General features: G+C 42.9%; 1 protein-coding gene across 7 annotated transcripts in view; it reads right to left on the reverse strand.

Annotated features, from left to right (window-relative positions):
- CUX1 (cut like homeobox 1) overlaps positions 1-16,442 on the reverse strand; it is a gene marked incomplete at both ends in the record, with an annotated part of 282,299 nt that overhangs the window by 227,789 nt on the left and 38,068 nt on the right. For 6 of the 7 annotated variants that reach the window (XM_082008642.1, XM_082008645.1, XM_082008647.1 and 3 more), the window contains one exon: positions 2,390-2,500. The exons of the other annotated variant lie outside the window; for it this stretch is intronic. In XM_082008642.1, the coding sequence (XP_081864768.1) occupies positions 2,390-2,500 (111 nt within the window). The remainder of the gene's footprint in view (positions 1-2,389; positions 2,501-16,442) is intronic. 7 annotated transcript variants of the gene reach the window in all.

Raw genomic sequence — 16,442 nt, forward strand, 5'->3', positions numbered from 1 at the left:
AAAACTGCTGAAAGTGAACACAGAGCGCGCAAGCTGAAACTTCTGTGTGAAGAGGAATACCAGTGAAGCGTTCCAGCAAGGACGGTCGGACACTGCCTCGCTCCGGTTTTGCCCCTTTCACACTCACATCTACCGCACGAAGCGCCGAGGAGAGGAGAGGAGAAGGTGGCCCTCTCACACCTTGTACATCTGAGCTACTTCCTCCGTGCCTCTGGGAGCCACAACTGCTTACCAAGTCTGTTACAGCGGGTTATTATTACAGTTGGGATACTTTCTTCTAATTCTTTGATCCCATTTTCATTTTTTAATTCCGTCAGAGAAAGTAGAAGAGGAGCTAGATTGTCTTGCTGTTCAGAAAAAAAGCTGCAGAAAGAACATCACAGCAGAGAAGGCAAAGAAAGAACATAAAAAAATCTACACAAGCTTGTAAAGGAACATGGTTTCATAGGAGTCCCAGGACACAAGATCAGGATGTAGAATCTAGCACAGATCCAAGTTTCCCCAAACACTGGGGATGTTCAGAGCCACTGTTTTGAACCTAGTCCCTGAATGAATTCTCTTCCAAAACATTATGTGGAAGGCAACGGAATGAAATTTACAAAACTGTATTTAAAACCTTACCGTCAAATGATTTAACAACGGGGGTCATTCACGTCTCCACCTTGCTTACTGCAAAGAACTAATTGCGTATCATTTCTCCACTATATCTCTTGAAGTAACTACACAGAGTGTATAGTTTTCAACACAACTCCCACCCAGTTACCTAGGTCCTCTCACCACACACTTAAAGTGCAGTGTTCGGGGAGGTTTTCCCCACAGTAACCTTCTGCTCAATGAAAATAAAATTGGCCAAAAGATATCATCCTGAAACACATCTGTAAAGGTGCTATCAGCTCGCAGCTGGCAGCTATAGCCACATTCTGAAGAATCTGTCATCTTCCTTAGAGGGGAAAAAAAGGCAGGCAGCAGGAAACTCAAGTAAGTCTCACAGAATGAACTTAAGCTTCTAGCAAAGAATTTGAACATGTGGCCCCAGAAGCCTATTTATATTCTGGACTTTGTACAATTTCTTATACCCTCCACAGTCTTTCACTTCTCTCCTTCCTCCCCTCTTCCCAACAGCTTGCTCCGTCTGGCAAAGGGCATCAACCGATTCCTCACCCTCTCAGAGCTCCTGCATTCACTCAGCATACTCTTTTGCTCCTTTTTTAAAAGTTCTGTTCTTTCAAAGCTGCAGTGCCCAAATTTTCCTCTTCTTCACACAAACAGAACTGATTTCTGCCCCACAAAGTGTCCTCAGGGCGTCAGTTAAGGGCTCCCCCTTCCCCGTAAGTCACTCCTGCTCCGACATTCCCTCTCCAGGTCAGGCTCCTCCAGCATCTCTCCCTCCATCAGGAAGCAAAGCAGCATCTGCTACTTGAGAAGCAGCAATAAAGGTTAGAAAAGCTGCCTACTGCTTCTCTCCCAGGAAGATACTTGGAAGGAACCGATAGTTGTGTATCATTTATCTGGAATGGGCTTTGAAATCCTAGAACATTCCGGGATGAACAGATTGCTGGCAATCATCGGAAGGGAAAAAAACAAGACACCCCACCACAAAACAACCAACCAAACCAACCAAAAGTAAGACCTACACATTGCTATGCATTCATTACAGTTAATAAAATTAGTTTTAATGTATTTTCTATACAATTATGCATACACGTACACAGACACACACTCTGCACATGCTAACATGAGCACGGAAGAGTTTAGGTACTCCCAGCTTCCTACAATTCTGCAGTATTCACCTTTCTGAGGTTTGCCTAGCATCGGTCCCGACACCTTTTACGCACCACCTGTGGCGTGCGATGCACATCCTCTGAGTGGAGATGTCTAAAGAGCCCAGCACTGTCCTTGGTGCACTTCCAGTGAAACCAACAGCAAAACTTAATTTGATTTTTGATGGAAAAATGAGCATCTTTGAAGTCATGCCCTTGATATAGATTTATTTAGGCAGCAAAATAGCACTTGGATGTAGAAAGTGACAAGAGAGTTTGGATTAGTGAGGAACAATTTTTTATACAATTCTCCAGGTTTACATCATTACAAAATTTAGAGCAAGCCTGTTTGAAGGCTAATGTTCACACTTCCTCTAAAAACGTCAGTTCATATATCATTATTTACAGAATGCAAAAGCTGTCTGATGAGAAAGCCATCAGAGATAAGCAATCTCAGTTAAAATGGTGGACTTAGCAATACATACAAGGAAAACCTTTAAGAAAAGGTTTACAAACCTTTAAGAAAAAAACAAACCTTTAAGAAAAAAACAAACAGCACCACTTACGTAGGCCAGTTACCACATACCACTGCAAGGAACTCAACAGACTGGAACAGCTTTTCTCCTTACCTCTGGAGTGTTTTTCTTGAACTCGCGACTTTGCTCAATAAGTTTTTTCCTAGACTGCTCACTTTCATCTTGCCGGTTAGCCAATATTGTTGCTGTGGCATCCAGCTCTCTCTGTCAAACAAAACAAAACAACAACAAAAAAAAGGAACTATTGTCAGAGGTCTGTTTCTCACAGAAATAAAACCAAAAACTCATACGTACATCATGTCATTTGGAATATCGAGACGACTGGACTACCGAACAAAGCACCAAGGTTCCAGAAATTGGACCTCCTGAATAACATCAAATGAAGTTCTACAACCTTTTTGATTCCATCTTGCAACCAAAATATCACCACTTTTTTCAAAAGCATTCATGGCTTTACCACAACCTTACAAAGGATAGCAGCGATGCATGCAATACACACCTCCTAACCATTTCCCAAATCCAGTGAAGATTACAGATCTTTGACATGTTCAAGCCAGGTTTATTTTCACCTGCCTGCTTTTTAAAGATACTGGATTTTCCCTTTTTGAGTTACTCTATGAAAAAGTATGACTCACTCAAATATGAGTTAATCTTACACACTTCAGCCTAGACTGGTTACGCTTCAGTCACTCTTAATTTCAAATGACATACTGTATATAATTCTATACTGCCACTGCAATGCTCTTTTTGCATTTCCTTATTTGAATATAAAATTATCTTTTCCTACTATTGGAATCTATTCCTCTAAAATTATTAGCAGGTATCTCCATTTCCTCCCCAAAATACAGCTTTTTTTAATCATTTGATAAATGCCAGATTCTCTTCCAACAGCTTCTACTAGGCTGAAGTACAGGCTCAGCCTACAGATGGTTGCCCAGCTTCGTCCAAGTGCGTTATCCCCATCCCAGCTTCTTTACTCAGTGCTGTACTTCCAAATGTCACCGTAATAGATTGAATGGGTCGCTTATCGGCGCATAAACCAACAATACTCAATCTTCCGTGTCAGTTTGTTGCCTTTCTGCACTATTTCCACATAACACGAAAAAAATAAAGGCTAAACGCTCCACTCAGCTATGTACATCACTCCCCAAGTCACTTGGAGTTATATCCAAGAATCTTGAAAAGGAATTTGGCATTCTTTTCCCACCTTATTAATTCGAAAGAAGAAAAACCTGGCTATGAGAAAGAAGCTAATGAAAAGTGAGAACAACATGCTAGAGCAAGACAAAAAGCAGGTCTCCTCTGTGGCTACCTTCATCACATCACTCTGCCAACATGCCTCCAACGTGCGTGCAAAACCCCCAATACTCTCCCCACCAGAAAACCTGCTGCGCCACCGGCATTTTTCAGAACTCAACCACCGGTAATGGACCAGACCAAAAAAAACAAGCCTAGGGCCTCCTGCCGGGTCCAATTCCAGATCCCCAGTCAAGTCACTGCCCGGGTCATCTCTTGATGCCACCGCATACAGTAGAAGTAAAGCAGTTTTGGTTACTACTAGGTGGTTAACATAAAAACTTCACTGTGCATTTGGTCATATATACTTTCCAGTGGAACCAGGCATCAGTATGGGGAAATAAAACGGAAAAACAAAGGATTTGCGTCTTCCTATTTTTGCAGAGGCGTTAGAAATAGCCTAGAAATAGATGGCAGTACCTACAGGACCCCTGCTAAAACGTAAAAAGAACGTACAGGACTACAGATAAAAAGTAAAAGGTAATTCAGCTACTGAATTTTTTTCTAGATACTCTGTGAAAAGGCCCAATTCCAAATTCTTAGTCACATTTTTGTATGGGTAAATCCTGTAATTTTGAATGACTGGATGGATGTACATGTGTTTTACGTGACTCCACAGTTTGACCTGCAGATGGGGAAAAAAAGAGCCTTCTGCAGTTTCCAGCTCAAAAGGACCAATACCTTTTCCCCCTCCTTTAGGTTTATTACCACAAAACTAAGAGACTTTTTTCCCCCCTAGTAAATATATGGACCATAGTTATCCTAATCCTTGGAAATAAGCTAAATATGACAAATGGATTTGAAGCTAGGCAGCATGCTGGAGCCAGTGACCCAAATATTGTCACTGTAATGTTTAAAAACACTCCATTCCTGACTTTGAGGAAAAAAACAGGGCAATATGTCCACCAGATCTTGGTTTGGAATTCTGTAACATATGTGAAATCTATTGCAGAAAAGTGGGAAATACTTAACAGTTGGATAAACCACATTTGAAATTCATCCCAGCTAAGTTTATGCAAGAAAAAAGAGCAACAGAAACCAATGTGGTTAAGCAGTACTATAAAGAGCAATATAACGGCTAAGCAGAAGGCTTTTAAAAAATATAAACAATCTGGTACGGCCAGCAACTTGGAAAACTATATATAAAAAGGAAGCACACATTTAAAGCAAAGCAAAGCAAACACAAATCATGAAGTAAGAGGGAATTTCAGTAGACCAGAGAATCAAATGCTTTGTTTTACCATATAGAGTGCTAGCAAGGAACTTTACATATGGAAAAGTAGACTTTTAAAGACTTATACTTCCAAGTTTGCAGACAACAACAAAAAAAAGAACTTATTAAAAAATAAATCATATTTCATATTTTGTGCTCTTATGAAGAAAAGAGTCAGGCGGCAAGTGAAGAACGAATTTCTCGCCCTCACTGTTGATCGATACCAGTGCTATGATGCACTTACTACGGGCACCTTCCCATTACTTTCAGAATTCCGTCTGGGACAGGTCTGATAATTTCTCACCACAAAACATTTCCTTATGTGACATCTCAGGTACAGCCACTGCCAAGGAGAAAGGCCAGCATGCAACTACACTGAACTGTTTAATGCTGTGGGTTTCAGCCCACAAGCTCAAGATCTTGCCTAGCATTTACAAATAACAGATGTACTAAGATGCAATTCCAGCTGAAGAACAGTCAATATCTAGCCCTGTATACAAGATCCGACATTAAACTAGATACAAAATCTTCGAGCTATCTTGTAGTCAACAAGCCCCAAATCAAAACTATTTGAAAAACCTCTAATTTTTTCTCCCCTACTTGATCTCAACCACGTACAATGCAAGTTTCATTTAAGCATAATAAAAGATACAAGATTACAACCCACAAGCATTAACAGCATATTTTTCATACTTTTGTGACTTAATCTCGTAAGATACCTCAATTTTTGTAAAAATTCACCATGGCCAATGCATTATTTCTGCAAGCAAGCATGTATCAAGGGGTAGTAGTATTGACTTTGAGATCTCAAACCTGACAACGGCATAACGTGTAAAGGTGGACACTCTTCCCAAGCATTGCAACCACCCTCTAAGTAGGTATTATGTACAAGATGTAATACTGTGCAGACAGATGCATACTGGAATGTCCTTTAGAGCGTAACAAACCGGAGACCATGTCTCAGTATCATTCTCCACACCTTTGAAACCAAAAAGGTTCCAATGAAAAGCAAACAGAAACCAGGGCTCAAAGGTGCCGCAGTGGCGACCTGCCCACAGAAAGGATTCAAAGCCTGGAAGCTTCGGTTTTGCTGGTTCAACACTGGCTAATAAACTTTCCGGCCAAAAATAGCCACCATTCAGTCGCCCCTGCAAAAAGTGAATCGCTACTTGGAGCACACCTTGAGAGAGAACAAGCAAGACCACTGTCTTTCCTCTTGCCCCAAACTCCCATTGATTTAGGGCAGACAGGGTTCACACTGTTTAAGCCATAGGTAACTAAAGAGCTCTCTCCAGGGTTTGTACTTTGACCCATAACAACAAATTTATTGGGGGTGGCAGGGAGGCAGTAGAAAGAGAGGAGACAAGAAACTCTGACGCTCTTAAGTGCGGGAGTCATTAAAAGCAATCCTCGGAAAACAAACATAAAAGGTTCCTTTCACGCAGCATACTAAAAGAAAAGATCTAAATTAGGAGGGTCAATCTGCTATCCACTGTAACAGCTATCAACTTGAAAGGAATCTGTCTTCCTTTAATGCAAGTATTTCCAGCCTCGCTCAGGCTCCCCAGGAGCCGTCCCTGCTCGTTCTGCCTGTCACCCCCGTGCCGCAGGCGGCGACGGCACGGCTGCGCAGGCAGCTCCGGAGGAAAGCAAGCCAGCCGAACGCACCCCACCTCTCCCGCCTAGCCTTTGCTGCACTGCATCAGCTCCCTGTGCCGGCCCCCTCCGCAGCTACAAGGTGTTGTACCCTTACGAAAGGGAAGTGGGAAAACACAGCTGGAGGGAAGTGGGCTGGTGGGATCCCCCGCTTCGGCACCAACCTGCAGCTCGGTTGACCCCAAGTAACTACGAAACTCCAGCCTCATCGCAAGCAGGTTTCAAGGTCGTTTTCTTTCACGGCTGACACGTCTTTCCCTACAAGACGCGTACCTTGATAAGCGCCTGGCCAGCAGGCCCGCAGCACGCCGAGAGCGGCAGGTTTAGCTCTCCGGCGGCCTTCCCTTCTTACACCAGGAAGCTTTCAAACCAGCCCTCTGCCGCCCGAGCCCTGCGAGCGACTGGCGGGCAACTCTCAAAGTTGAGTCCCACGGGCTCTCCAAAACCTACTCGCTTGGGAAGTGATTCTAGAAAGAAATTGGGCTTTCTTGGATGTTTATGAAGTCTCTGTTCCCTCACCCAAAAGGTGGAAGAAAATAAGCCTCTATAAGCAGAGGGAAGCCCAGGCTGCTACGGCTGCTCGCTCCTGCCCTGGTCCGCTTACGTGAAACAGGACTAAAAGGAATTTGTGCCAGAGGCAAGAGCAGCACCCTCCGCTTTACGGACACTGCGGAAGGGAACGGGATAAGCAGAAAGGATACACAGGAAAAGTGAATTTGGGAGCGCGACGGTGGGAAAGGTGTATGCGACTCCGCGATGCAGCTCTATCACCAGGAAGGGAAGAGAGGCAACAGCAAAATTACACTGACCAGCTCTGGTCTGAAAAAGTGTGACACAGAAAGACTGCGCAGGTCCCGGCCCCTCCCGGCCCCAAGCGAAGCCTGTTGAGGACGGACACTCACTCCGTTTCTCCATAGCCGTGCTTCCTTTCCACTCAAAGTAGCAGGAGTGGAATAAGTAACACAAGCCGGTGTTTTTCTATGCTCCGGCCAACTCCCTGCGTAGGTCCAGCTCTCACCGATACCCTACCACTCACCGTGGCCGATCACGCACCTCAGACATCCATTTTTAACAGCTACTGCCACTGTCCCAACACGGGTATTTCAGGACCCAGAAACCACCACACTTCAGCATCCCAATCCCCCCAAAAGTTGCTCTAACATGATCTATCAGAACTAGTATTCAGTCTCTGCTTAGAACCAGTATTCCTATTTTCACATGGAAAAGGTTATACGAAGATGTAATAATCGCAAGTACCGTGATGTAACTGTATCCCAAAATGTGGTTATTCTCCCATTTTTAAATGCTTAATCCCTTCTGCGTTTACCACAAAGCTCTTACGCTGGACCAAGAAACATGTATCACAACTTTAAGACAGACTGATTTTTTTCTGGTAGACTTCTAGTCAGGGACGCAATGCCTAGGCTGTGCCTTCAGAAGCCTTAAGCTAGGCTGCAGGTGCTAACAGCACATTTTCACCATAAAGCTCATTTTACGTATTACAAGGATAGACACAAATCGCAACTGCATCAAGATTAGGAATTTTCTACCAGTAAATGTAGTAGTAACCATTTCCCCTGAAATCTTGTTTCTGTGTAATTAAGGTATTTCCCTGTATCACCATTTCCATCAGTTACCTACTCTACATCTGCTACTGAAACGAGTTTTCAGCAGTCTTATTTTTGTTTCGTCCTCTCTCAGGATTGCATTTGTCAGATCTACCAAAGTTCTCAAAGTAGCTTTTTGCAACTTTTAATTTCCTATTAAAGGAAAATTCCTCAGTGCAACGATGACACCAATGTAGAAGTGTCTGGCACAATTCTGCATATGCACAGCGTACTTGTCCTGGGAAATTTTACACTTCCCTAACCGATATATTAGGTAATCTACCCTTCGATCTTAAAAACCCCATCGAGCCCCAGAGCCTACATACTGATGACGTAAGTATTTCAGAAATATTTCTGAAATTATAAACTGCTTTGTGGGCTTGATGTGTTTCTCTGGAAAAAAACAAAAACACACGCTCACTTGATAAAGTTCTAGTTAGGACTAGGGAAGTAACCACAAAGCTGACAGTGGAAGTGTTTGTTAATGTCTATTTTGACTGTAGAAAGCAAGCACCAATTCCTGCCTGAAGGCGCTCAGAAAGGTAAAACATATGGTAAGAATGCAACAATGGAAGACGTTTCCCTTCTGTAAAAATGAGTTCGGCGGCCTCGCTGTAAAGCCCCTTTTTTTAACACAAGCCGAAGGGAAGATCAGAGAGTTCAACAAGAACGCAACACCAAGAACCACTATTCCCTTGCCTTACAAATCCGCAGTAGACAATGAACAAATAACAAAACCAAGACAAGAATACATGATTTTACACTCCTGGAGAAGAAAAGAAGTCCAAAACCCTAAGCATTTAACAAAACATGTTTCTTAAGCATTTTGCCATTTGGCAAACAGATGCAACTACCTTTCACACACAGAATTAGTTAGGAAATTTCAATAAACACATTTTATTTCCACGTACTCAAGTAATTTGACTCCAAGTAGGTTTTTAAACAAGCTTTAACTGGAACAACTTTTGTGCTCTATGCAATGCTTTTGGACAGTGAGTCAACGTGTGTGGCGGCCACCGCATAAAGCAAAGAGAGAACAAAAACAGAGGTGCTGATGTGGCTATCAAGAAGATACTTTAACTAACAGGCTCTTTAAAAAAAAAAAAAAAGAAAAAAGAAAACATTTAAAAAAAAGCACCACTTACTGTCCCTGCCACAGCCAACACCATATTACGCCTGTTACGTATTCTATACCTTGAATTCAAAACTTTTTAGGAAATGGAAAGAACAGGAGACTGTCCAGAACTATAAAGACCTTAATGCCAAAGGTCTGTAGGATCTATTTAACAAGTTCATCCTCTCACTCAGGAAAATAATGCAACGTTGCCTATTTGTTCCAAAAGGTAGTTTTCATCTTCCGGCATTACTTGCTCCCTCTTTGAACCCTCCTAAAAACCACGTGCATTCAGAGCTGAAGAACGCCTTCAGAAGAAGACTGCTGGGCAGCACCCGGGCCGCATCTCCACCATGGTGACAACGGCACCGCTCGCGATGCGCTCTGACTTCTCTCCAAAAATGAGGTTGAGGTTTCACTCATAGCGTCCTCAGCCCTAACCCCAAAGCTTCTCTCCTCCTCCTCATGTTCCTCAGCTCTACACCAGACTCTTAGTCATCTCTGCCTTCGTTCCCACCAGGTCTACTTTCACCTCATCGCTACCGCACAGTGGTAAGCATTTACCTCATGTCAGGCAAGCTAAAAACCAGCTGGAAGGGGTCACCCAGACCCCAGCAGCACTCGCTGCTCTCCGCATCTCTAAGCCTGCTCCTCTCCAAGCCTTCTTTAATGGTGCCCTCACGTCGATGCTCTACTACCCACACCGCAGTCCCTACAGCGCTGTGAAACCACCACCTTCCATTGCCTCACCCAAGACCCTGCAGTTTGGTCTCAACACCTGGCAAAAAAACCTGCCAGCAAACCTCCTCCCTCAGTTACTCAACACTCTGCTAGGTTTTGCATTTCAGTTGCATTTACTTTTTAGGAAATTTATGTCCTTTAAAAGTGTAATGAGGTGTTTGCTGGGGAGAGGGCTCCCTCATTGTTGAAAACGCAGGATGTTCACAGCCAGCCTGCGGCAGCTCCCCTCCCTCCCTCCCTCCCGGTGCAGTGCTGCTTACAACTTCACTGACTTCCCACACGTTAACTGTCACACTCTTCCACTTAAAAGCAAAAGTTCAAACTAGTTGCTTCAACAGCTACAACAGAAAAGGCCAAAAAGTAATTAATTAATTTAAACGTCGCTGCAGCGAGGCTTCCCAGAAGGCAGGATTTCAGACGGACAGCAAGCATCCAGCACAAAGCAGCAAGTGTTGCTCCAACTCGGAGCAGTCTGCTCACCCCTCGTCCGCTGGCCACGCAGCAAGTCGCACCCCAGCTTGCATTACAACCACGTAAACTCCTGCTTCCCTGCCCGATGCAGCCGACGGCCTTCTACGTGATGAAATAAAGTTAGCTAATCACATACACACTGGTTAATTACTTTGAAAGAAACAAAAAAATGCCTCTGCTTAATATTTGTGACTTTCATAGCTGCTACAGGGTGGTGGGGAATCAAACTACATCTCCTTCTGCTAAATAAAATAAACTACGGGAAACCAAAGGAAACCCACCGTTGCTTGCAAAGACTTTGCCTAGGCAAGACACGGAGTAGACGATACCTGCTTGACCTTCCATCTCGCCAGCTGATCAACAGCTGAACAAGACGCAGCACCAGCAGCCACACTCACCATAGTTCTCACCGCACCACAGCAGACCCGGCACCCCTTCTTTTAAGTGGCACCCGAGAACGCAACAACCACCCTATCAAGACCACACCACACCGGGTCCCACGCGGGCCACGCTGCCCTCCCCGCTCCCCTCCGCTTCTGCCGCTGCCCTCGGGAGCGCAGCAGGTTGGGGCCGGAGGCGTCTCCCCCCGCTCCCTTCTCGGCGCCGGGGTTGCAGCAGCCGCAGGTGGGAAGGACAGCGAGGGAAAAAAATCACAGTCTAGTGACCCGTGTGACACCAGGAAATCATTCGGTTTTAGCTAGGAGGTGCACGGCAACCATGCCCCATAAAACACATTTTTTGGTAGATAATTTTTAAGAAAGAGCTTTGGCCCTTAGGGAAAAAAAAAATTTAAAATGGGGCAATTAACTGATGAGTAATTACAAACTCCTTAATGTACTATTCTTATCATTTGTTTCAAGCCACTAGTGCAGCAGCCACCGTGTTCGGGTGGAAAGGGATTACGCTGCCATTTTGTCATAAAACACCGTCACTAACTTCAGCTAATGTCTTACTTCCAAGGCAGATCAGGTTCACGAGTTACATTAAATAATTCTCTTGACCACAGATCAAAGTAAAATGCAGTCTTAAAAGAGTGGTTTAAATAACAAAAAGTTCAATCCTTTAACTAAGCTCTGTTACATCACTTAAAGTATTTAGTTACTCCCCTTTTCAGCCTAAGCTTTACTAGTAAATGAAGCATGACCATGCTTTAAGCAAGACACACACTGTAACACAGACCAGGATTTATAACTTGCTATACAGGTTGCCACCAATAAATCAATAATATATATACACACACAGTCGTGTTTCAGTGAGAGTTCTGGGAACTTACTGTTTTTAAAAAAATAAACTCAAGCTTTTTTTTTTTATTCTAAATGAAAACAAACTCATTGCTCACATTTTGTTTAACTTTACCCAAATCCTAACTACACTAGCTGTCATTTAGAACAGAAATTCACAATTATTTTTCCTTTGATGACACATTCATTTTTAGATTTTTTTTTACATGGTTAACTATTACAGACCAACTGTCTGCCCTAAATTCCATCACCACGACGACTCAATAATCCTTCAGTCTCCAAATGCAATCACCAATCTGAAAGCTACTTAAAACTGCTTCCTAACATTCAGACATAAAATATTTACCAACAAAAGTATAAAAACACACTGAAAAAACAACCTAAAAATACCTTTAAAACCACATTCCAACACAGCAATTCCTTGAGGGATAGGAAAAAATTACCGTTGACTTGAACTAACGTACCACCTCATGTTTCGCTCCCTCCTCATGTTTTTGGGCATTGCAGGAGTGGTATAATAGATGAATAAACTATCCTACCATATGCACGACAAAAGATGGGGCTAGCCTTAGCTTGCAATTCTTGTTACTAGGTTAAAACCCATAACAAGAGGCATGTGCACCAGGGAAAGCCTACAAAATACACCTTGAAAACGTGGTCCAGTGACTCCCCTCCTGTAGGCTTAATTTCACCCACTGCTTTTCCTGCTGGTCAAGGCACACGTCTCAGTGCTGCCACGCTCCTTCACCCATGGTCTTTTTTCGCCCCGCAGAAGGCTCAGTGCCTGGTCCACGGCGTGGACGCGCAGCCAGAGGGGCATCAGCCTCAGGACAGGGACCGCAGCAGCTTGCGGAGGAAGCTGGATGGGGAACTTGTATTAAGAAATAAGTAGTAACAAAAACAAGATCAGAAGAAGCTTACTGGCAAATGAAATTGCTGTTTGATAAACAATTTAAGCAGGAAGAGTATTTGGCAGAGTGTTTTCAGAGAATGGTCCTTGACTCCTGACTAACATGCTTCCTCCCTTGGTCTGAGTTTGTTGACTTTCTGGGCATGCTGTAAGGTTCATGCATTTTCCCATGATGGGAAAAATACAGCTTTTTTTGTGAAGTTGCCTGTGAATGCAATTGGTGGATGTTTTCTAAAAAAAAATACAGATATAAATAGGAGACAAGAAAGCAAAGTTTTCTTTATTTAGGTTTTTGCTACTCCTGAAGTCCCATTTAGGCCTCTCAGTATTCTTTCATCAGGTCTAAATCCCAAATAACAACTCAGCTTGGCATGACAACACACAACCATAAAATGTATGTCTGGCATTCAATACCAATGCAAGCATTACATATTTTTGACAACTGAACAGAATGACAGATTTTGCAGCCCTTAATTTTTTTTTTTTTTTTTTTAGGTTTTAGTATTTTCTCTGGATGATTACAGTGGTGCTTATGCTGAACACTTTACACTGAACCGAAATCAAGAGGCAGGGGCGGCGGAATACAGAATGCCTTTTCTAGCCAGGTGTTTCCCAACAACATATTGCAGTACTTAACTTAGTTAAGCTCTCTTTCTGTGACATGAAAAAGAAATTAGCAGAATTGACTCATGAAGTAAAATTAGCTGATGTACAGTCACAAGGAGGCTGGCTTGGAGGTAACAGCATGCATAACAGCATATAACAAAAATTAACATGTTTAATGTTAATAATGTTGCAAGCTAGTTTAGAACCAAACGTACTATTCTCCATCTGCTATTTTTAACATGCAAATGTCCATTTCTTAAAATCAGCATTTCTAGTAGCATACCCTAAACCGTACATCAGGAATTACTATAAAGGTCTTCTAGAAGTCATGCATTAACATAGGCATACATAAAATATTTTTCAAATACTGAAAATCTGGCATCCTCTGGCATTCAGCATCAGTAACGGCATGCCTACCAGGATGGGTACTGAACCACACACAACCAATGTCTACTTGCTCCATGGACAGCTAAGGTAAACAGTACAGCTAAAATACTTTTTTAACCATAAAAAAAAAAAACTTCTTTGGTCATAATTTATAGAATTCCTCCACTATTCACTGTGACAAATCACACTGAAATGAAAACACCAGATTTAGCTGCAGCGGCACTGTCAACCTTGCTATGATACACTGTCACTAAAAAGTCCTTAAATTTGGCTATCAAATACAATTTCAATTTCTTGCACTTTAGAGGAGTAGAAACAATCCTGTGCAGACTCTGTGTTTACAATCCCTCAGTAAAGAACGCAGCTGTCTCAATCAGTGCTGATGTCTGTTAATTAGTTCGGTTTTACAAGCTGATGGAACAGATTACTTCATTCCCTCCCCCCACACAGAAAGAAACTCTACAACCACAGTTACCTACAATACAGTAATTTTTGCTTCCCGGCAGTCTGGGGAGTTAGATGATGTACTAGGGATGCAAGCGATCTCTTTACCAAGAAATCATTTCGGTTTCTATCTTTTCAAGGCACTCTTTCATACAGCGATTTTCAGTCCGTATCTACGCACACAGATCTACCTCCCTCCGACATGAGAACTGAAACAAAGCAACACTTCGACATACTGTGACTACCTCCCTTCTTTTTTGTTGTGGCTGAAACCAAGACCAGAGTTACCCCAAGTCCTTTTAGGAACAAAAGTCGGGTCCTCATGAATAATTTGCTATGTCTAGTATGTACCTAATCCGTATCACATTTTGGAATCAAAATTAGCGTTCAAATTTGTGACCTATAGAGGCGAGCTAAAGGTTTTTAACGAACAGTTTGAAGTTGCTATCTCCACTCTCCATCCCCATGCGGTTCTCAGACAAGCTGCAAATAAATAGCTAGATTCCCTCTGAGCTACTTACTCTCAGATTCACTGTCTCTAGTATCTCCATCCTTTATCTAGATACCCTTGAAGAAAAGCCAAATTTTAGCTTTTATATATCCAAATGAACGTGTTGGACACCCTCATCCAAATGCCAGAAAACACTTCTGTTGAGAAAAATGATGAAATACCATGAAGCCCTAGGGCTGACAGTAAAGTTTGATCCAAAAATGCCTTTTTCGAGATGATGCAACATGCTATGCATTATATCAGACAATGGAAGTTTCACTTTGAGGCAGGTTTTCTCACTCTCTCAATTGAGATCCTACATGATTAGTGGGCGGGGAAAAAAAAAAAAGAATTCCAGTTAAAGAACATCTACGTCTTTAAAAGAAAACACATTTCTGGCATAAACTGAATACGTAACTACTAAGCTTACTGCAGAAGCAGCAAGTGAAGCCCCAGAAAGCCATGGAATTATCAGACCACCAGAGCTGTTTTTCGGCAGTGTATCTGGCTGATAAGTACAAAGGAAAATCTAAATTAAACAATAATTCTTCTACACAAAGACTTCTATAGACATTTGCTTCAGCAGCAGCATCACTGAGTTATTAACCTCTTAATGCTCTTCCGAGTTCAGTATTTCAGTATACAAAAGAATATGAGAGTTTAATTTTTGCATTATGAATACAGTCATCCAAAGCAGATCACTGAAAACACCTTGCAAAAAATTCTCTGGATCCACAGAAACGGCATTGAAGGGAAAAAAACCTGGAAATGCAGCCGTCACTCAGGTTAGAGATGTTAAACTGAACAGTAAGGGAACCAAGAACCACCACCATTCAGGTGAAGCCCAATTATTTTTTCAGCTATTGCTTTTCACTTAACTTTGGCTAGGTCCTGTTCCTACAATCCTATGAACAAAGGTCAAACTCTGCTTAAATCCACCTCAGGTTTATCCTGCTTTCCTGCCCCTCCACTTCTTTCACATCGCCCAGGAAAAAGACATTTAGATTATGATCCTTGGTTTCCAAATTTCTTATGCAGACCAGAATAAAAATGGCAGCGGGGTGGGGTGTTACTGGGTTTTGTTATTTACTGGGGTTTTTTTGTTAAAAAAGTTTTAGTTTTTTATAAAGATCTTATAAAGATATTGCTTTGGGAATTTTTGCCATCTGTCCCATTCTGCAAGCTGCCTTATGCACCCAGTCTTGAGCACAACAGGTTGGCTTCGCCGTTTAAACACCACACAAGCCACCTCTGCTAAGCGTGTTGCATCACATGCTACATTTATTAACACGGACTTGATTATTATTGCCGCAACACTCGGACGCTTCCTCATCCTTCACGTGCCAGGGCAGAGACAGTTACGACGCTGCGAAGTTTCCCCAAAGTTCCTCCTTGAACTGGTGCCACTCACTTGGCTGCCCGATGTTGCAACATCCGAGGTGCATCTTTTCCCACATGGGGACGAGGCAGAGCCGCCGAGCGGCGTGAGAAAGCCTGCGCCGCCGCGCTCTACGCCTGCCGCGGCCGGAGGCAGGGCTCCAGGCTCCGGCGCAATCAGTCCAGGCACTCGCAGTAACACTGGGTTCCTCTTAGGGGAGGATAATTTGGAGAGGGATTGCTAGGTGCTATTTGATGTACCACTGCAAATTAAGCATTATCTGTAAGTCTCCAGAATTATTCCCCACAATGTCGCTGGTTATATTGGATGACTATAAATCAGTCTTTTTGTGCTTCATGCGCAGTAATATACAGGATTCTGCCGTTGCAGACAAAAAACCAAAAAAATCTCAAAAGGACTTGCCAGGCTTTCCTCGAGCGCTGTAGGTACTCAGTGGGACACATGCTTTAGAGTTCAGCTTGTGTAGGTTTGCTGCGGGATGAACTCTGAAACTATGGGAAACGTTTGGGGAAAAAGCAATACCTGTTACGTCATTTACTTTTTCAGGGCACCACCATTAAAGAAGTTGCCT

This window comes from Phaethon aethereus (genome assembly GCF_964289735.1).
Source record: "Phaethon aethereus genome assembly, chromosome: 19".
NCBI lineage: Eukaryota > Metazoa > Chordata > Aves > Phaethontiformes > Phaethontidae > Phaethon > Phaethon aethereus.